At 35.3% G+C, this 22,754-nt stretch overlaps 1 protein-coding gene across 1 annotated transcript in view; it reads right to left on the bottom strand.

Moving 5' to 3' along the window:
* Window positions 1–22,754, bottom strand: part of GALNT13 (polypeptide N-acetylgalactosaminyltransferase 13) — a gene marked incomplete at both ends in the record, with an annotated part of 487,973 nt that overhangs the window by 20,423 nt on the left and 444,796 nt on the right. The window contains one exon of the mRNA XM_080927236.1: window positions 15,741–15,839. Within this exon, the coding sequence (XP_080783362.1) occupies window positions 15,741–15,839 (99 nt within the window). The remainder of the gene's footprint in view (window positions 1–15,740; window positions 15,840–22,754) is intronic.

Raw genomic sequence — 22,754 nt, 5'->3', positions numbered from 1 at the left:
TGGGAGGCTGAAGCACAGTGTAGAGTGACTGTTTTATTGAATGTTTCCCTGTGGTCTTAAATAGATGCCATGTCATACTTTATTTCTGCAACCATGGCAACCACAGCAGAACAATAGAGTAGTAAGCAGGTAGATGTCATTAGCTATGTAGCTATTACTCTACCTAGAAATGCTCTAAAGATCCCTGCCTAGAATTCCAGCTGTTACGTTCTCTCCCAGTTGTCAGTAATCTCAGAGATGCCTGAGGTATATAAAAACTGAAGGGTGGATTGGAAGTGGTACTCCATGATGAGTCTTCTAGGAAATTGCCATCCATGATAAAGTGGGACTTTCTAGTGAAACAGTGGTTTGGAGATCACCCTTGATCTCCTTATTAAATAATAACTCTTGTCTGTGTCCTGTAAAAAATTCCTACAAAATTAGCTGGTGTCACCAAGTTTGATTTTGCAGTTACACTGTTGTTTGCAATTACTGCCCTTTGGGATGATTGGGCATTTGTTTGAATTACCCAGTATTTAAAGACCACAGACCACCAAAGACTGAGGCTATTGTAGATGGATAAGGGTAGGAATGATTCTTCTCTAGGATTCTGAGGTATGAGGCATTTCTGATATTTTGACTTCAGACTTCCAAATAACAATATTGTGCTGTTTTAAGACTGGATGTTGTACCAATCTTTTAAACTAGCAGACCTTATGCTACTGATGTAAACCGAAGAATCTTAAAGATATAAAATCAATTTTTCAAATTGTACTTCAATATTTTATATAAAAATGTGATTTTAACATCTATGTATTTATGTATCTGTTTATGTATCTATCTATTTCACTGTCTGTCTGTCTGTCTATCATCCACCCACCCTTTTTATGGTACTATAAATTTAATCCAAGTTCTTTTACATACTCCAGTGGTTCTCCAACTGTGGATCATGACAACCTATGTAAATCTTTCTCTCCCAAATTATTCCCCTTATATTCGTAAGTACAATGATGAAAACAAAAAAATATGATTGGGAATCACTACAGCATGAGGAACTGTATTAAAGGGTCATAGCATTAGAAAGGTTGAGAACTGCAATACTAGGCACATACTGTTTGACTGAGCTAATCCATATTATGAAGTATAAGTTTTAGCCTTTGAGTTGAATCTTACTGTGTGTGCTAAAAACAGTTATAAGCTGACAGTTACATTTTATCAAAGTATAAGGTCATTCATCTTCTTTATAATTTTATGGTTGGATTACTCTTTCAATGGTGGTTTCTTTTTTACTATGATTAGGTAATTTGCCTGATATTAGGATATTTTCTTGATGTTAAATAAACTCCTGTCAGTGAAATATTTTCCTTTAAAAATGATCTATACACAGTATGGTAGTTTATTTCAAACTCATTTCCTTCATTCTAGGGATAATTATCTCAGAGGAGGTAAGCATTTCTCTTATTTCACTTGTTCTATTTTAATGAATAAGGATGATCCATTCTTCATTTTCTTAATGATTGATATCAGATCATAAACAACTAAGTCCATATTTTTGAAATTACATCTTCAAAATCCTATTATATATATGCTTAACTCTCTAGATAAAAACACTATCATAAAAACATTACAAAGTTAAAATACAATATATAAACATATATACACACATGCCTGTGTGTGTATTTGTGGGTTTGTGTGTGTGTGTGTGTGTGTGTGTGTGTGTGTGTGTGTGTGTGTGTGTAATGTAGTCTTTTTTTCCTTTTGTCTTAAATCTTTAGCAAAAGCAGCTGAAGTGAAGCTTGGTTCTAACAGCACAAGCTGCAAAGTATAGAGATTTGCTAAATGCTACATAATGTCTTCAGCAAACTGCTCAGTAGTTAGGCGCCCTCTGCTGTCTTTTTATTGTAACAAAATTTTAAAATTTATTTTCATATTTTTATTTTTAGAGGATGCTCAAATATGGCACGTAGGAATTAGCTTAACTATATAAGTTTTGACTTCATTTTATTTACATTCTATTTTATAAATTATTTTTTAACATTCTTTGTAATTGTATTTACTATGAAATGTCTCAGCTTGAGGGTTGTCCATATATGTCAATTTCTTCACTCCCTAGATGAAAAACAGATATTACAAAATTAAATTAAAATAACATTATCCTTAGCTTTATGTTGCAATAAAAATAAAACATCCATATTTTAAAGAAAAAATTATAGTAAAATAAAAAGTAAAAATTGTTTACCAACAAATGTTAGGCTTTTAGCAAGGTATAATTTATGTCTTAAAATATTTAATTTGTCTCTTTCTCTCTCTGCATTTCTCTTTAATTTTGACTATCTTGAAATAAGCAGAGATGGATTAGAGCTCCTCGGTGAAGCTGTCCAGTAGATATGTCCTCAGGTGATACCTTTTCCTAATCTCTAATTAATTCATGCTTTGTATATAAACAGCCAAAGTGGTTTGTGTAGAGAATAATATAATGTATTTAGCTACCAACCACAATCCTTAAGTAAGTCTTAAATAATTAGATAATATCTACAGTGTATTACACCTTTAATATTCTAAAATTCTATTACTATAAACAAGATTCGGAGTGGCTCTGTCTATAAGGTGCTCGGTGTGCCAACATGAAAAATGAAGTTTGAGTCCCATTATGTGCATACAAAGTCAAGAGTGGGGATGTGCACTTGTAATGCTGTTGCAAGAGAGGAGGAGAAAGGTAGTTCACAGGGCAGACTACCTAACTAGCCTAGCTTAACTGGAGAAGCCAAGGTCCCTGGGAAGAGACTCCGTTTCAAACAGCAAGGTGGATGGAGCCTAAGGCATAACTTTCTCACATGAGGGATGAGTATGCATGATCACACAAATGCACATAGGCCTATACCCACACCTGCATGTACACACACAAAAAAACAGTATGTGGGTGTGTGCACTCATGTGATGACATCATCTTATTTTCAACATCACTTGTGAAATTGTAACTGTTGCTCCTCCTAGTGAACATTATATAATATGATGTTCCTTTTTGTATGCCCAGAAAATATGGTCAACCAGATGTGCTATGTGCAAGACCATTCCCACTTCATTTTGTGAAGGAGAAAGAACACCAACATTGCCTTATGTTTTCCTCACTGGGTTCTTGTGGACATGTTTCATTAGACAGCTTATTTTTAATGAATCAAGGGCTGATACCATTTGTGAGCACTTCATTACCAGGGAAAAGGGAAAGTGAAGTCTTCACACAGTCATGGGACTTTGAAATCGATTACTTTCCAGAGCTAATGGTATAGCACATGAAAAGCTTAGGTTTCTTTACCTGGAACACACCACAAAGATGTCATGTGTTTGGGGGCTGAATTCAAGTTCAGATAAGAAAATTTGCATATGTTAGCCATTATATCGGAATACTTGAATAGTAGTAATTATGTCTGGGACATCAAGGTAAAATAACATTTGGTTGAATCCTATCTTAAAATTTCCACTAGAAAGCTACGGCTATTATGTAAAACCCTATGTGTCCAATGACAGTACAAAGACAGGTTTTCCAGTTGTTACTCTGGCAACAGAAGAAGGAGCTGCTATTGGACCAATAATTGGCAATGAAACCTTAGTATAATCCCTTTGTCTTCAAAATCCTTGACTCCACTTTATAGAAAATCGAAAGAGAATATAAGAAAATACAATAGGTCACACATATTAAACCAATAAACAGTAAGACCGATTTTTATGTGACCAGGCTAGGTGACTATTAAAGCCTTCCATTTTTAATAAAATTGATAGTAAAAATGTGTGCATTCTCAATATTGTACTACCTCTAAGTGGTTTAAATATATCTACATTTATTTACTGCAGGATTAATGATTGTAACTAGAAAAGTTACATCCAAATGAGACTCTTTTTCCAACCATTTCCACCGAGGTCTCCTTGAATTTGCAGATGTTGCTTGATAGTGGTTGTAGTACAATGTATACAATGTACAGGCAGCACAGTGGTCCTATGCTCTGGTGCACTGTCCTATATAAAATCCTTTCCTTGTGTATGAGGTTGTGACAGAAAAGCAACTCCTGGATGGTGTTATGTAAGCTGTTATGTAAGACCTCAAACTAGACAACAGAGAAGATTTTAATGCTTGTGAATGTTTTTGGCTGTTTAAAGAATGCACATGAGAGGGAGCTGAATGAAGTCTCTGTTGGTAACTAACTTGCAGATAACTTCAAAACAAAAAGGAATGGATGTGGTCAACCTTCTGCTTACAAGAGAGCAGATTTTTGACAATAACTAGGAACTTTTAAAAGTAATCCATAGATAGAAAACCATAGCATCCCTCAAAATCATGACTATAAATGAATTAAGTGTCAGAGCCAAATCAGAGACCTGACTTCTATAATCTCAAAATTTCAAGTGTCTGGTTTTAGCCAAACTATGAGTTTGTTAAACAATAAATATATCATATAAAAATAGTTTGCCCTAGATTTGAACTTCATCAAATGATGTCTTCTGTGTTTTTGTTATATGTAATTTCTGTAATAAATTATTGTTATCATCATTAAGAAAAAAGTAATTTTTTGAAACAAGGTCTACCCCTGGGTTCCCTGATATTTGTTCTGTAGAAAAGAATAGCCAATTTTCTTTTATTCATTTTCATTGGATACTCACTGTATTTTCATTTCATATGTTATCCTCTTTCCCACCACTCCCATGCCCCCTGCACTTCCCACTGCCTCTGAAGAAAAAAGTTGAAGATCTCAGAAGATAGAAATATCTCCCATGTTTATGGATTGGGAGGATCAACATTGTAAAAATGGACATCTTGCAAAAAGCAATCTGCAGATTCAATGTAATTCCCATCAAAATTCCAACTCAATTCTTCATAGAGTTGAAAAGAGCAATCTGCAAATTCTTCTGGAATAACAAAAAACCTAAAATAGAGAAATGATTCTCAACAATAAAGGAACTTCGGGGAAATCACCATCCTGACATCAAATGATTTTACAAAACAATTGTGATAGAAACTGCATGGTTTTGGTACAGAGATAGGGATGTAAATCAATGGAGCAGAACTGAATATTCAGAAATAAACCCCCACAAATATGGCCACTTGATCTTTAAGAAAAAGGCTAAAAACATTCAACAGAATAAGGACAGCCTCTTCAACAAATGGTGCTGGTTCAACTGTCAGTCAGCATGCAGAAGAATTTAAATCAATCTTTCTTCGTCTTCTAGTTCAAAGTTCAAATCCAAATGGATCAAAGACCTCCACATAAAACCAAGTACACATAGGAATAGGGGAAATTTTCCTGAACAGAATACCAATGGCTTATGCTACAGGATGAAGAATGGGTCCTCAAATATTGCAAAGTTTCTGTAAGGCTAAGAATGCTCTCAAGAAGGCAGAAAGGCAACCAACAAGGATCTTTACAAATCCTACATCTGAATAAGGGATAATATTTAATATATACAAAAAACTCAAGAAATTGCACTCCAGGACACCAAACAATCCTATTAAAATATGGGGTACACAGCTTAAAAAAAGAATTCTCAACTGAGGAATACTGAATGGCAGAGAAGAACCTAAAGAAATTCTCAGCATTCCTATTTGTCAGGAAAATGCAAAACAACAACACCACTACCAACAACAATAACAACAAAACCCTGAGATTCTACCTTATACTCAGACAATAACAGATGCTGGTGAGGATGTGGAGAAAGAGGAACACTCCTCAATTGTTGGTGGGGTTGTAAGTTGGTACAACCACTTTGGAAATCAATATGTCAGTTTCTCAAAAAATTAGACATAGTACTACCTGAAACCCAGCTATTTCACTCCTGTCATGTACCCCATAGATGCCCCTGCATATAACAAGAACACATGCTCTACCGTATTTATAGCAGTCTTATTTATAATAGCCAAAAGCTGGAAAAAAGCCAGATGTTCTCCAAGAGAAAAATGGATATGGAAATTGTGGTACACAATAAAGTACTACACAGCTATTAGAAACAATGGCTTCATGAAGTCCCTAGGCAAATAGATAAAACTAGATTCTATCATCCTGAGTAAGGTAACCCCGTTACAATAAAACAAACATGGTATATACTTACTGATAAGCAGATATTAGACCCAAAAGCTCAGAGTACTTAGGAAACAATTCACAGACCATATGAAGCTCAAAAAAAAAAAAAAAAAAATAAAGGCCAAAATATGGATGCCTCAGTCTTTCTTAGAATGGAGAACAAAACAATCACATGAAGAAATAAAAGGTCAAAAAGAGAAACATGGATTGAAAAAAAACATTCTGAGGCTGCCTAACCTTGGGATCCACCCCACATGCAGCCACCAAACCCAAGCACTATGGCTGATTCCAAGAAGTTCTTACTGGCAAGAACCAGACAGAGATGCCTCCTCAGGGACTAATCCATGGTCATACTGATACAGCTGAGAATGTTTGAAGTTAATCACTGGACTGAACACAGGGGCCCCAATGAATGTGCTAAAAGGAGCTGAAAAGGGCTGCAACCTCATGGGAAAAACAATATTATCACCCACCAAACCCTCTGAAACTCCCATGGACTAAAACACCAACCACTGAGCACACATTTAGAGACCTATAGCTTTAGTTTTATATGTAGGTGAAGACAGCAGTGCCTGGCACCAATGGGAGAAGAGGTCTTTAGTCCATGGAGGGCAAGTTTTACCAATGTAGGAGAATGCAAAGACAATGGGGTGTAGAGGGTGACTAGAAGTGAGTGCACCATCGTGAAGACAAGTGGAGGTGGAAGAAGATGGAAGTGGCATGGGGGAAGGGGATAACATTTCAACTATAAATACAGAGAGAATCTAATTAAAAAAGGAAGGTTCTTTGGATCATCTCTTGTCTATATTTTCTGGAAATTGGAAATTCAGTTCACAGGTCAGCAGCAGCAGCTAGATCCACTGTCAGCCACTTCATAGATGTAGGAGCAGTCAAGTTTGAAAGGGAATGTAAGCAGCAGTGCCACTTCCTAGTAGTGAGAGCCATGCCTCAGCCTTGGGATGAGTCAGCAGGAGAAACCACGAGTGATACCAGGAGAAGTCTCTTCTGTGCTTATCTCAGTAAAGCTTTGATCAGAGAAGACCAGAGACCCACAAATCTTACACAGCTAGCTCTATAAGCAAGCCTAGACCTGCCATTGTCACTGTCTTTAAGGTCCTATTTATACCCTCCAAACATTGCACGTCCTCCATAGGTCTTGCCTCAGCATGGATCTTGCCACAGTGAATGTCTTGCCACAGTCAGTGTCTTGCATCACCATGTGTATCTGTCTCAGATGGCATCACTCTGCCAATCAGCTGGTGTTCAAGGAAGCAGCAAGAAACTGCAGCACATCACCAGAAGATTTTATGTGCATTACTCTGTATGAAGGCCTGACAAATGCAGATCAACTATGCAATGTAAGGTAGACCAATGCAAGCATAACATAATAGATGATTCCATCAACATTTGTCCTTATTCATGCTTGCTTTATAACAACACACTTTCTCCAGTGTCTCCTTCAGCCAAATGTTTCTTCATGAGTCTGCCTTAGTCTTTTATCTGTGTCCACTTTAGGAGAATGCTCCTTCACTGTTGATCCAGCAACACAACTGACTTTCCAAAGAACCCTTAAGTTTCCACTTCAGAAGTGGAAGTTATGTGAGGTGCAAGTCTTGTTAAGTGGATGTGCATAGTAGAAGATGCTTATTAAACTAGGGTGAGGCTGTATAGAAATTATATTCTCCATAACACTACAGCATTTTAGTTCATAAAATTAGTTTTTCAAAAGAACTAGTAATTTATTACTCTTTTTAAAGCTAGTATTTTTTTCATTTATTGAATATTCTATTTATTTACATTTCAAATGGTTATCGCCTTTCCAGGTTTCCTCTTGGTAAACCCCCTATCCTATGACCCTTTGCCCTGCTTCTACAAGGATGCTCCTTTACCCACCACTATCATCCTTACACTGCATTTTCCTAAGTAGCATCGAGCCTTCACAGGACCAAGGGCCTTTCCTCCCATTGAAGCCTGACATGGCCATCTTTTGCTACATATGCAGCTAGGGCCATTTGTCAGTCCATGTCTACTCTTTAGTTAGTAGTTTAGTCCTTGGGAACTCTGGAGAGTCTGGTCTGTTGATATTGTTGTTCTTCCTATGTAGTTGCAAACTCCTTCAGCTCCTTCAGTCTCCTCTCTAACTCCTTTTTCGGGAACCCTTTGCACAGTCCAATGGATGGCTATGTGTATCCACCTCTGTATTTGCCCGGCTCTCTTTGACAGATCCACTCAGGAGACAGCTTTGTCACTGTCTTGTTGGCATGCAGGTTTTGGCATCCGCAATAGTGTCTATGTTTGGTGTCTGTATATGGAATGGATCCCCAGTGGGGCAGTCTCTATTCTAACATTATAAAAATAAGGAATAGAAAGATGTTTTATAACCATAGTACAGCAAGATCTGATTTCATGGTTACAAAACTTTCTCCTCTTATAAACAAGAAAGCCACAACCATCGTTTTACTTTGACCCCTCAAAGAATCCTTGAGAAATGTCTCCTCAACGTTAATATTCTCATCACACTCACCTATGTCTTCAACGTAGTTTTGGCAAAACTTGTACAGATTCCACAGAGTAAGATGTGCATGTTTGAACAATCATGTCTCATAACCGTAGACTCTCATCTAAGTATTTTCAGAACATCAGTGTCATCCTCTATAAGGGATGAAATGTCTTTATATATTTGCCTGAATTTTTGAAGCCTTCCTTTAAACACTAATGGGATCTGGAGTAGCTTTGAATTTTTTCTTTCAATTCGTCTACTTGCTTGGATTTTCAATGAGCTTGTTCTCACATGTAAAGGTTTTTAAAGATTAGCTAGTTCCTTTTAAGACATTGCACCTTATATCTAGAGATAAAATAAGTATACATCCAAAACTGAACCATAACGAAAAGGTTAAAGAAGCTGAAATAATTGTATATTGCTAAATAAAAGGCAGAAAAAGACATTGTAATTGTACTTGAAACTCAAATAAAGCTGGATCCTATGTATGCTTAAAAAATACCAGAAAAATATAGCATTGGGTAAGGAAAGGTAGGTTTTAAATAAGACTAAAAGAATAAAATTTATAAGCTAGAAAAGCTGAGAATATCTATCCTCATGTAGATATATGAAGAGACAAGGTTATCTTTAAAAATCTTAGCAACTAACAATGACACATTTTAAAGTCTAGTTTGTGATGTGAGTTTGTGTGAATCTGTGCAATATACAACTTTGCAAAGAAAAAAAAAACAAGAGGTCACACTGCATAGAGCATTGGCTCTTAGAAAAGTAATGCCTTTGGAATTCTGTTCTTACTTCTTCTGTGTGTATCTACAGTTTGCAGTGGAGGTTTTGCAAGAAGTCACCATTTCATTACCCGAAGGAACACAGCAACCACACTGAGAAGTACTGCAATAATTTGAACATGAGACTAAAAACATGTAGAATGAGAAATGGAATTTTTAGTGAGAAAAACACAAATTATAAAATAAAGCATACCTACTGAGATAAGATAAAAGAAATAGAAAAAGTGTAATAGGAAGAATTTACAGTGCTCACTCCCTGTGTTGAAAGGTTAGAGTCAATGCAAGAGAGAAAAAATTATAGGGAGATTGTAGGACAAAGGCTTGGAATAAAGAGTGAGACACTTAGAGACACACTTCATATATGGATATGTTTGCTCTTTCAAATAGAATTATGCGCTAGTCCATCTTCAGGAACTGCTGGACTCCCAGAAATGCTCATGATGTTATAGTTTCCTTAAACAAATCAAGTTGCTAGGGACAAAATGGAAGAACAAAGAGTAAAAATTGAAACAAGACAATTTACTAAGTAAACACCTATAAGGTTTAATTGACACCATTCCTGCTGGTCCTTCTGATATTTAACAGAGACTAAATGAATTCTTGCTTGATTTGAACATTTAAATATACATATCCATAATTTCAGAACTTCGAGAACAATGAAATATTTATTTTCACATTGTATATTTATAAATATTAGTTGATATCTCTCTCACACACAAACACAGTGATTGTATAATAATCAGGTTTGTGGCAGTGTAATTAATTCATGGACAAATGATTGAGACAATTTAGAATTTGCCTGTGGTATGAGTACTTGTATGATTAGCCTTTACTCACATGTTTATTTATAATCCTCAATGGCTTCCATAATAAATGGTTGTGTCACTATAACCCTACCATCATTAGGATGACACAAAAAGAATATCCCAAAGATCTGGCTGTCCACAATTAATACATGTAAGCACATCTAACCTGGTAAATTTGTGAAATGGTAAACAATTATGCTCATCATAAGCATATGTTTTAAAACAAAAATGTACCTTTTGAGTTAGTCTACTCATTGTGATTCGAGAGCACATTAGAACACTTAAACCTTTGCCTGGGAGAAGATCTATAATGAACAAAAGTGTTCCTTTACTCTCCCAAATTGTAATATAACTGCTCTAATGTCAGTTAATCTAAAATATAATCAAAATTTAGAGAGAAGAGGTCATTTATTTAACAGTGTAGATATTTGATTTGTAGATATTGCTTGGTAAAAAGAGGGTTTTAAAAAATGGCTATCCAGTTTAGCCACTGCTCATTTGGCCTCCATCACGTCCATCTAAGAAGGAATATTCAGGTTATATTCCTTTCCTCTGATTTCTTGTCCATACCCCAAGACATGCACAGCTTCCCTGAAAAGCTTCAGTCTGTTCCCCAAAGGCCATTGTTGGGCCACTGCTTCACTGGGAAATAGACACAAGTATCACTGAAAGTATACAAGATATTAAAGAGAGCATCACAGATGTAGAAGATATGATGGCAGTCTCTGGATGGCCTTTCCACATGGGAATCCATCCTATATGCAGTCACCAAACCCAGTTATCATTGCTGATGCCAAGATATGCTTTCTCATAGGAACCTGATATCGATGTGTTTTGAGGCTGAGCCAGAGCCTTACTGATACAAATAAAGATGCTTGCAGCTAACTATCAGACTGAACACAGAGAGCCCACTGGAGGAGTTAGATAAAGGACTGAAAGAGCTGAGGGGGTTTGCAACCTCACAGGAAGAACAACAATATCAACAAATCAGACTCCCCAGGGATCCTAGATACTAAACCACCAACAAAAGAATATACATGGGATAGGACCCACGGCCCCAACCACATATGTAGCAAAGGATGGCACTATCTGGCATCAATAGGAAAAGAAGTTCTTGGTCCTGTGAAGGCTTGTTTCCAGTGTAGGGGAATGCCAGGGTATTGAGGTGGGAGTGGGTGGGAGGGGGAGTATCCTAATAGAAGCAGGAGCATATTGGTGATGGGGAGGAGCAGGAAAGTGGATAACATATGAAATGTAAATACATAAATTATCCAATTTAAAAGGATATATAAACATATATATGCATATATATGCATATATATGCATATATGGAGAGAGAGAGAGAGAGAGAGAGAGAGAGAGAGAGAGAGAGAGAGAGAGAGAGAAGCAAACACACCCAGGAGTAGTAGACAGCAAGAAATAATAAAACTCAGGGCTGAAATCAATAAATTAGAAATAAAAGAACAATACAAAAAAGGAAACATCCAAAAGCTAGTTTGTTTTTTTGAGAAAATAAGAAAGATAGACAAACCCTTAGCCAAGCTAACCAATAGTCAGAAAGACAGTAACAACCTTTAAGTGAATGGAAGACATAAGACAGGCACCGGAGAAATTCAATCAATCATTAGGTCTTGCTTCAAAAGCCTGTACTTGACAAAATTCAGAAACCTAAATGAAATGAATGATTTTCTAGATAGAAACCACTTAACAAAGTTAAGTCATTATTATGTAAACTACATAAATTGTCCTGTAATCCTTAAAGAAATGGAAGCGTTCACTAAAATTTTCCAACCAAAAGAAAGCCCAGGGCAAGATGGTTTTAGTTCAGAATTTTAACAGACTTTCAAAGAAGAAATAATACCAATATCCCCCAAAGTATTCCACAAAATAAAAAGAGAAGGAACACTGCAAAACGCATTCTACCAAACCATAGTAATCCTGATACCTAAACCAAAGAAAGAATCAGGAAAGAAAGAGAATTTAAGAACAAATTCCCTTATAAACACTGATGCAAAAAAAAAAAAAAAAAATCCTTAATAAAATACTCAGAGTCTAAATCCAAATCCAGTAACAGATTAAAAACATCATCCAACATGATCAAGTAGGCTTCATTCCAGTGATGCAGGAATGATTCAGTATTCAGAAATACATCAAAGTAAGCCATCATATAAAGTAAATAAAAGAAAAAGTCATGTTATCATCTCATTAGATGCTGAAAAATTAGTGGAATTGCTTCAAGTCGCACTCCATTTAATTTGATTTTAGCTGTTGGCTTGATATATATTGCCTTTATTGTGTTTGGTTATGTGTCTTGTATTCTTTGACTTTTCAGACTTTTAACATGAAGATAATGTTGTTTACGTTCTCCCATCCCGTTCATCATAGTATTTGAAGTTCTAGCTGGACCAATAAGACAACCAAAATTAATCAAGAGGATAAATATTGGAATGGAAGAGGTCAAAGTATTATAGTCACAGAAGATGTGATAGTTTACATGATTGACCCTGAAAATTCCACGAGAGAAATCTTGCAAGTGATAAACCCCTTTAGCAAAGTGGCTGCATACAAAATCAACTGAAGAAAATCAGTAGCTCCCCTTTATACAAGTACTATATGGGCTAAGAAAGAAATTAGGAAAATGTACCCTTTACAATAGGCATAAATAATATAAGATATCTTGATATACTATAGCCAATCAGAAGAACTTACTGTATGACAAGAGCTTCAGGTGACTGAAGAAAGAAATTGAGGATGATAGCTACAGATTCCATGCTATTCCTTCCAAAATTCTAACACATTTATTTACAGATCTTGAAATTTTCAACTTTATATGGAAAAAACAAAAACACAGTATAGCTGAAGCAATCCTGTACAATGAAACAAACTTTTCAGAGGGATCATAGTTTATTATTTCAAGCTGTACATCAAAGCAATAGTAATAAAAGCTGCACAGCAAAGAAACAAACATATTCATCACTGGATTAGGACAAAAACCACAGAAATGAACCCTATGACCTATGACCACACCTATGGACACTTGATATTATAAATAGGGCTGCTATGAACATTGTGGTGCATGTGTCTCTGTTGTATGTTGGAGCTTTTCTGGGGTATATGCCCAGAAGTGGAATAACTGGGTCTTCAGGTAGTACTATGTCCAATTTTCTGAGGAATCGCCAGACTGATTATCTCTCGCTGTTCTCTTTCAAAAATATGGTCTATTTTTCCTTTCAACATATTATATATACATGCACATGAATTGTATTTATATATGTTTATATACACACAAAATATTGACATAGGTATAGATGCCTAAATACATTAATAGGACCATCCCAATCGATATAGTACATTTGTAGATTTTTAGGGCTGATTCAAGTTGATTATTTAATACTAATTCTTTTTCACTTTAAACAGTAAGGGGAGATGTACGAAAACATTGACAGAGATAATGATTAAGATAGTGTTAGCAGGCAACAGTGAGCCAACCATTCTGTGTGCAACATGCTTACTTAGTTAGATTGTGAATCATATATCTTTGGAAAAAAAAAATGAATGAAATATTTCATGTTGTAAGTAATCAAACATCAAGCATTGTTGTTCATGTTGGTTGCTTTGTAGATTAAAAGGCCATGAAAAATTATATCTGTATAGTTCTCATTAACTTAATGATACAAAATGGTAAAATAATGGGGCATCTTGTAGTTTTAAAATTGACATTTTCCCTAAATTGTTTGTATATTATCTTCAATTATATTTTTCCTCAAATAAAATAATTTATAAATGATTTTGAATATCTTCTTACTAGAACTAAAGCTTTAAACCATATTAATTTCATTTATTCATTTTTTGTTTTTAAGGGAGAATATTTCTTTTAACATTTTCACTGTATCATGCACGCTCATTGTGACGCATCATCCCAAATTCAACTGATGTCATTTTCTTCAAAAATATTTTTTTAACCTTTTAAAACTATGATTTACTAAGTGATAATCTGGGGTTTTCACAATTTTATCGCAGCAGTTTTGAAAAGAAGTAATACTGATTTTCACCTAAATGAACTCAGAAATGGTGACACAGGACTATCATTCCAGCAACTTGGGAAGTTGAGGCAGGAGGATGGCAAGTTCAAAACTTACCCGAGATACAGAGTGAGTTCAAAGCCAGCTTAGGCTATTGCCTTGGAAATGTCATGAAATGTAAGAAGATGGCTGATGGATGGGGTGGAATGTTGTAGACTGCTTTCTTCAGCTATAATGTAGTTGTGATACTATTCAATGCTCAGAGGTCATGCACACTCATACAAGATTGGATTGTCACCATTTTCTCACAGGCAGGTGTTCTTCTCAAGTCCCCATCCCTTCTTGATCAATTATAAGCAGTTAATGGAAGTTCCTTCAGTGGTGTAGTTTCTAGAAGGTACCCGTTCTCTGTAACTAGTCTCTTAGCCATGTTCCTGGATGAAATCCTTATTATACTCATTGGCTTATACACGTGTACATACTCATCCACAAAATTTTATACGTGCATGAAAATATCACATGCAACCAATCATGTATAATCAATATATTCTTTAAAAAAAAAAAAAAAAAAAAAAAAGAAACCTAAAAATAGAGCCACTGCCACCTGGGACAACTTAGTGAGATCCAGCCTCTAAATAAAAGGTCAGTGCATCTCAGTGCCAGGGCGCATGCTCAGCACTTCAAAGACTTCAAAGACTTCAGGCTTGGTCTTCTGCATGCGCGTTTCTTCAAAGCCTCCAAGCAGTGTTTGTGCCTTTAAGAATATTACGTCACCATGTATCACTCTACAGGATGTTGATACAAGCAGGACAGAATAGCAATTGCAATCTCAATTTACTCTGCCCATAAATATTCCTTATGTATTTGTAATATTTACCACTGACCTGTAGACTGCTTGCTTACTGATGATATGCTCTCTCAAACCCAGCACTGTGATCACAGTTTCCGGACGTTCCAAATGTTCTTTCCTAGATTGGCCATGCAGCTACAGTTCAGTGACTCACAGACAAGTGGACTGGTGGAGTCCCTCCCAGTGAAACTTGTCAGGGCTCAGGAAGAACACAAAATTCCTCTCTGTGCAGTGGTTCGTTTCTGATCATTAATTGTGCTGCCACTCGGGAAATTCATCCTAGAATTTCATCTGCTCCTACCGACTCCGACACTTCAAAATTTATTGAAATTCAAAAATATCGTAGAAGGTCTTATACAGACATAAATTAACCAAGCAAATACAAAATAATCACCGCTGGGAAAATATTTCCGTGCTAGAAACATTATTTTATTATGCAGTTAATTGCCGAACAAAGCAGTCATCTGTGCACTATGATAAGATGAGACGTTATAATATGCTGACTGTCCCTATTAAATGTAGGTTCATTTTTAAGATTTGGCCATTTTATTCAATATTGTATTGCTGTCTTCAGATAGTTCAGACAATGAGGTAAAAATAATACACTGTTGATTAGATGCCTGCCTGTTCATTTATTGTTGGCATGTAAACCATGCTGTACACTATGGTTTGAACATCATCTCTCTTCTCCCACCCCCAATGAAGAAGCTCAGAACAAACGTATGCGTACCTGGTTACCTCCCATGCCATGGCAGTTGAAGATACCCACTTTTTCATTTTCTTTGCGGCCCATGTTGTCTAAGCATTGATTGGTTTCAACATTTCGTATCTAAAAGGGATACACAAAAAAATGGGAAAGTCAAACAAATCCAAATACTTAAGCATAAACACATTCTGATGTTCATGCATTACAGATTGCTAACTAAATAATATAAATTTGTAAGGAAATGCTTCCAGAAACACGTTTTAACTGTTGCTTTCTCTTTTCCTATTTATGATTAGTCTTAAAATTATTTTAGCTCTACCAAGCTTGAATTGAAACAGTTAGCTTTGAAATTAGTATCTAATCAAGAATTGAGGGTAACTCTCTATGTTATAAAAAATCTTTCAAACATTGGGGTATTTTGAAATTCCATAAAGATAATTAATGTTATTTAAGTTCTATAGAATCATATGTAAAAAATGAAATTAAGTTAGATTTGTACTAGAATTTATATTTTAGATAGATATATTTTATATTCTCTCTTGCACAAAATAATGTGATTATTCACATTGTTTCTGTAACTATGACACACTTGTTCAGTTTCTTTGATTCTTAGTGCTAAACTTAACAGTAAGATTTTGACACTAAATGCAGTTTCAAGCTAAATGCCCTATTATATTAAAATTTCGACAAAAGTAAGATTAACTTTAAAAGTGCACACATAGTCTACTTGTTAATAACCAAATATCGACAATTGGTCTACAAAACATAAAGTTAATACACATTTGAATAAATGTAACTTTAAAGGACATTTATGAGAATTAAAGTTGCTAAAATTTTAAAATCAAGCATAAGCTGTTCTAAAAAGAATCAGGTGGATAAATACCTGTATTAAATGATGTATTTTTAAATTATTGTCCTTATTCAACATACAAGCACCTATTTCGAATTGTCTACCCTGCTTCTGAGAATTCTGTACCTCTTCCGTATACATAAATTCATGTTTTTTTTTTTTTTTTTTTTTTTTTTTTTTTTTTGCACACTGTGAAATTACCTTGCTATTGTAATTCTACATGGTTATCATTGATTGGATAATCTCTTCCTTTTTTGGAAATGAATAAAATTAGATATGATGGATATAATTTTATAGAAGACAGATGCGATGTTTCAGTGTCTCTGTTTTGGGAGCATTATGGTTACGTGGTGCTATCTGGGAGTGGGAAAAATCCTTTGATATGCAGTAAAACCTTAAAGAGGAAATGTGAACAGTTGTAATCTCACTGGATGAGAGTTGGCAGTGTATAGAGATTCTCAAGTCCTATTTCAATGGTTTGGTATTTAGTTCAGAGTTATAAACACAGTCATCAAAAAATCTGAGCAACAACCCCATGGACTGGGTAGAAAACACGGTGATTATTGTACTAACCACATCTAGGCTTCCAAAAATATACCGAATGGTGGTATAGTGTTGGTCTGTTGTTTCGGGATGATGGAAGTTGTTTGAGAACTGAGTCTATAGACAAATCTTTTTCAATACTAGCACATATGTAGCAATTGTGTACTTTGATTTTTATGTGGGTCCTGAACAACTGGATCAGCAGCTATCCCAAAAGCTGTTGCCTGTATATGGGATATATTCTTCTCTCTCACCTGTTGTTTCTGCCCTCATTGGGAAAAGATGTGCCTAGCCTCACAGAAACTTAATGTGCCAGGGTGGAAGGATAACCAGAATAAACCTCACTCACTCATAAGAAAAGGAGATAGAGAGGGATTGTAGGAAGGGCTGTCCAGGAGGGGACAGTAAGAGGGATGTAAACTGAGTAAGTTAAAACATAATAATACTGGGCATATACCCCAGAGAATCTCCAACATACAACAAAGACACATGCACCACAATGTTCATAGCAGCTCTATTTATAAAAACCAGAAGCTAGAAAGAACCCAGATGTCCTTCAGTAGATGAATAAAAAAAAAAAAAAAAATTGTGGTACATTTACACAATGGAGTACTACTCAGCTATCAGAAATAATGACTTGTTGTTAGAAGTAGAGTTATATTTGTGTGCTTTTATTCTTTGGTGTTTATTGCAAGAAGATTAGTTTCATAGGGTCAGAACTGAAGGAGCTGAAAGAGTCTGCAACCACATGGAAAGAACAAAATTATCAACTAAACAAATCCATCACAGTTCTCAGGGACTAAAACACCAACCAATGAGCTGTTATGGAGACACCCAAGGCTTCAGGTGCATATATGACAAAGTATATCATTCTCTGGCATCAGTGAGAGAGGAGGACTTTGGTTTAGCAGAGGATCATTTTCCCAGTGTAGGGAAATACTGAGGTAGGAGAGGAAGGTTGGGAGATGGAGCATCTTCTTTGAGGCAATGGGAAGGGGATGGAGGATGGGATTAGTGGAAAGGGGATAACACCTGAATTGTAAATATAGAGGATATTCAATAAAAAGGTAATAAAAAAGATGATTACTCTCTCCTAAGGATAAGTCTTCTTATTAGTTATTTAATACAAAATTATCAGCTCTGAAGTCATAAACCCATAAGCCATCCTAAACAGACTCACTAGGTTATATGTATATATTTATGCATATATATGTGATCTTAATAACCAAAGAAATTATGCCATCAATATGAGAATGTCATGAATTGAGCTGTACTCTAAATAGTATTATTGAGTATGACTCAAGGAGACAGTCCTGAAAATTGAATTTTTATTGAGAAAAGTTACAGTATAACCATATTGTTATAATAAGAAATATGAAGGTATTTAGAAGCAAATGATCTATTAGACTTTAAATAAGTAAAGACAACTTTATATCCAGAAAAATGCATTCTTGTATAAATTCAAGTGGAACAAACCAAATCATCACTGGTTATCATTTTTAAACTATTCAAATATAGGTTGTCAACTGAGGACTTTGGATTCACCAACTTGATTTTCAAGTACAAATACCTCTAAGGATGCAACATACAGCATCTTGTTCTCAGTAAATAAGGGCATCTTTTGTCCAATTATAGAAGCCTAACTTGGGAATTTTGTGATGTATATTTTACTTCCTGGGTCATATTCATGCTGCTTGGAAGTTCTTCTCGTTCTATGAGTGTTGTGGGTAAAGTCTACCAAAATTTATGTCCTGATCTCCATCTCCTCTACTCTAAACAACCACTGCTTTTTCTGAGATATGGCAGTTGGCTTAATACTTCCTTTCTTTTCTTAATACTTTCCTTAATACTCCCCGTCCTGTCTCTAATCCTCTCTCAACAACCAAAGTGAGGTTTTAGTGTGTATGCATATACAGAGAATTCAGGATTAAACCAAGACTAAATAATGCATAGCCTGTTCCTTGCTCATTCTTTATGGCCACAGCAACTAATCAATTATTATGATATTCTATAACTTGCGGGGGCATCTGTCTGTCATTCTACCTCCTTTTTCTTTCTTAAAATTAAAACAGGCTGTTCTGTTAAGACTATGGATTATGTATCAAGTGTTAGGCAATTATTTCTGAGAATAGTTTTTATTTATTTCTTATAGTTCCCTATATTTTAATGATATATTTTAAAGCTTTGTTAAATTTAAATGATACTTTTCTTTTCTAGATTGTGATTCCCAATAATTATCTTGATTTTAGATTCTTTTTAATGATTAGTTTGTATATAAAATTTCAATAAATCTGTATTGTCTATACTGTTACATAGTATCCAGGTTCTACGGTTCTTTAGCATTCATTCCTTTGCATATTCTTTTTCAAATTACTCTTTCTTTCTTAGCATGAATCCTATTTTCTTTTTTTAAGTGAAAGGTTTTAACGGGAGTCATTTTTTACTTCAAACTGAAAATTGTCTTCTCTGCACATTTAAATATTGTTTATAAAAGGCCTCTACTTTGTTTTTTAAATTTATCAATCAGACTTATATCAGTAAACTCTTAAAACTTCCACACAATAAACTCACAGTCAATTAATATTGATATAAAATTCCCATGTATATGAGATAAATGTTCCTGTAATAGTGCATAAGTTATAAATTCTCCAGAAGCAGATCCCAATGGATCACCCACCTGAATCGGAGGCCTCCTCATCCTACACGTTGTCTCCATCATCTTTCCCAAACAAAAAGAACAAAAGCTCTAGTATGTTTTTTAATCTCTTAGTTTTGGGAAGGGGTTGTTTTGTTTTGTTGGTTTTAAACTGTTATTTTCCATATTGACATTACCTTTAGACTTTGGTTTTATTCTCTGTTTTTTTTTTTTTTTTTTTTTTCTTAAATGGGGGCTCTGTAGAGTATGTTTCAAGAATCCACAGGAAACAGGATACCGAGACAGTTCTGATGACAAATTGGAGACTCCACCTATGTGCAAAATGCCCATCCCTGGCTTAACTACTAATTCTCAGTTAACTGGGAACAATTTCTGGTCAATCACTACAGGAATTGGAAACTATCATGCCCAAATTTCTATTTGATCTCTCCTTTATTCCATTTGTTCTTTCTGCAGAGATGACAATGTCATGCCCCCAATGAATGTGCCACCTCCCATTAAGAAGTCAGTGAGTCTCTCCCAATAGTTCATTTATGTGATACTGATATTTCAAAGTCACAGAATGTTTTCTTCTTTTTGTTTTTTCATTTTTGTTTTTGAGTCTGTGTCCTGGTGTTCCTTTTGTTTTAGTTAAATGATGCCATGTCCAAAGAATTCCAGAATAGAACCAATTTTTATTAGTAAAAGCCTGTCCTACTTTTGAAGATGCAACCATGCTTGCTGCTTTTTAATTTATATGCAAGTAGTGGCAATTGCCCTTCAGAATGCACAATGGAGTGGTTATTGTATGCGAAATAAAGTTGAGTCTGTCAAGATGCCTGGACACTAAAGGTGGAAGAATAGAAATACCATGGATGGATGGACTGTTTAGAAAACTTGTCAGAATGAACTTAGATTAATGTACAGTGTCAAATCGCTCTGCAATCTGTGAACACTTATACAATCTGAAGCTTAACCTTCATATTAGGTTATGCAGCCAACTCCACCTTCACTGTAATAAAAAATATTTATTTATGTGTGACAACCTTTTACCCATTCTGTTCATTTTTCCCCTTTTTCCTTTTTTTGTCACATTATCAAAAATACCGAATCAAAGTAACATAATGGAAAAAAGGTGGTTTTCATCAATGGCTTCATAGATTTTATTCCATCTTGGTGGGGCAGGGGCAGATGGGCAGAGCCACTTGATCATGGCAATCAGGAAGCAGAGAGAGTACTTACACCACTCCTTTCCTCGATTTTCTCTTTATTTCGTCTTCTATCCCCAGGCATGTGGATGCTACAGTCCACATTTAAGGAAGCTGTCCTTTTTTTACCTTATTGTTTGTAGAAATTAAACCTTTAGACAAACCCAAAGGTGTGGTTCTTCTGGGCACTTTTAAATTCAATCAAGTTGAAAAGTCAGGATTTATCTTCCATTATGCCAATGCAATAAAAACCATTAAACTAATGTTAAATAGTCTTCACAGATAGTGAATATAGTTATTATATTGTAGTTGGGTACTGATAGACCCAACTTTCAGATAAGTAATTGTTATGAAGCAGGCATATAAGAGACATTCAAGAAAAGTGTTATTGTAGATCAACAAAGGGCCATAATTATAAGCCACAAATTATCTAGAAACACAGTTTGAAAACCAGTTCTGTAGACTAGAAGCAGGGTCAGTAAGATGGCTCAGCAGGTAAGGGTCATTGGCCACTGAACATGAAGACTTAGCTTCTATCACTAGGACCTACAGGGTGGAAAGTTGCCTCTGACCTACTAAACAAAATATTGTGTATGTGATTTTAAAACCAAAAAACTAAGAAGAATTTAGTATCACAGTCAACTGTGTGCTTCTAAAGGGCTTCATTGTGAAAAAAGTAGGTAAGGTCCTGACCTGGCATTGATATCAGTCTTGAGAAATTGCAATCAATGAGCAAAGGCTTTTATCTTTTAAGAACCCTCATGTACATGACCCATGGCTCCAGCTGCATAAGTAACCAAAGATCGCCTTATCAGTCATCAGTGGGAGGGGAGGCCCTGGGTCATGTGGATGCTTGATGCTCCGGATTAGGGAGATGCTAGGTGGTGAGGCAGGAGTTGTTGGGATAGGGAGCTTGTGGAGGGAAAACTGGAAAGAGAATCACCATTTAGAATGGAAATAAATAAAACAAAACAACAACAACAAAAAAGAATCCCTCATGTGTGTGTTGTATGACCTACATCAAAGTCACCAAAGCACAGTAGGTATTTGGATGTCTAGGAACGCAGACATATTTTATATGCTGTGATATAGTGTTGACTGTATGACATTTCTAATTTTAATTGGCTGTCTGCTTTTTGGTTTCTTTGTTTACATGTTACCTTTTATCACTTGGAAATACTTATTAAAGATATAGGACAGGGTATTGTTTTCATATTTTGATTTTGATGCTAGAAGTCAGCAAGCCATTACACAGCTTCTTCTGCTCACCAGAAGCCCTCTTAGCAGTAATTAGTTTCATTCCCCCAGCTGGATTGTCAAGAGTAGAGTTACTCCAATCTAAAAATAGTGGGATTGTCCCCATGCCACCAATCAATCTTGACATTAAAATAACTCCATGGTTGAAGTGAGGGATAAAATCACTTAGGATTGAATAAAATCCTCAGAAAATATTGATCACACCAATACATTTATATTTTAATTGGTCATAATTAATTAACACAAATAAAATATTAATAATGACTCTACATTGTCTTTCATGATATAATTACTTGTTGTATATATAATAATTATAATATATTCTCTAAACTTGAGTGAATTCCAAGGTAAGTAGTTTGTATAGTTAACAAGTCCAAACTTACTTTACTCAGATGAGAAACTGCAGGCAGATATAGTTTATTTTATTATTTTTATTGGATTATTTCTGTATTTACATTTCAAATGTTATCCCTTTTCTCCCCACTAACATCCCTCCTCTCCTTGCTTCACAAAGATATTTTCATTCCCAACCACCCACTCCCATC

Source organism: Micromys minutus (genome assembly GCF_963924665.1).
Source record: "Micromys minutus genome assembly, chromosome: 13".
NCBI classification, from domain to species: domain Eukaryota; kingdom Metazoa; phylum Chordata; class Mammalia; order Rodentia; family Muridae; genus Micromys; species Micromys minutus.
The sequence above is the reverse complement of the archived record's forward strand: the minus strand, read 5'-3'. Positions and strand labels throughout refer to the sequence as shown.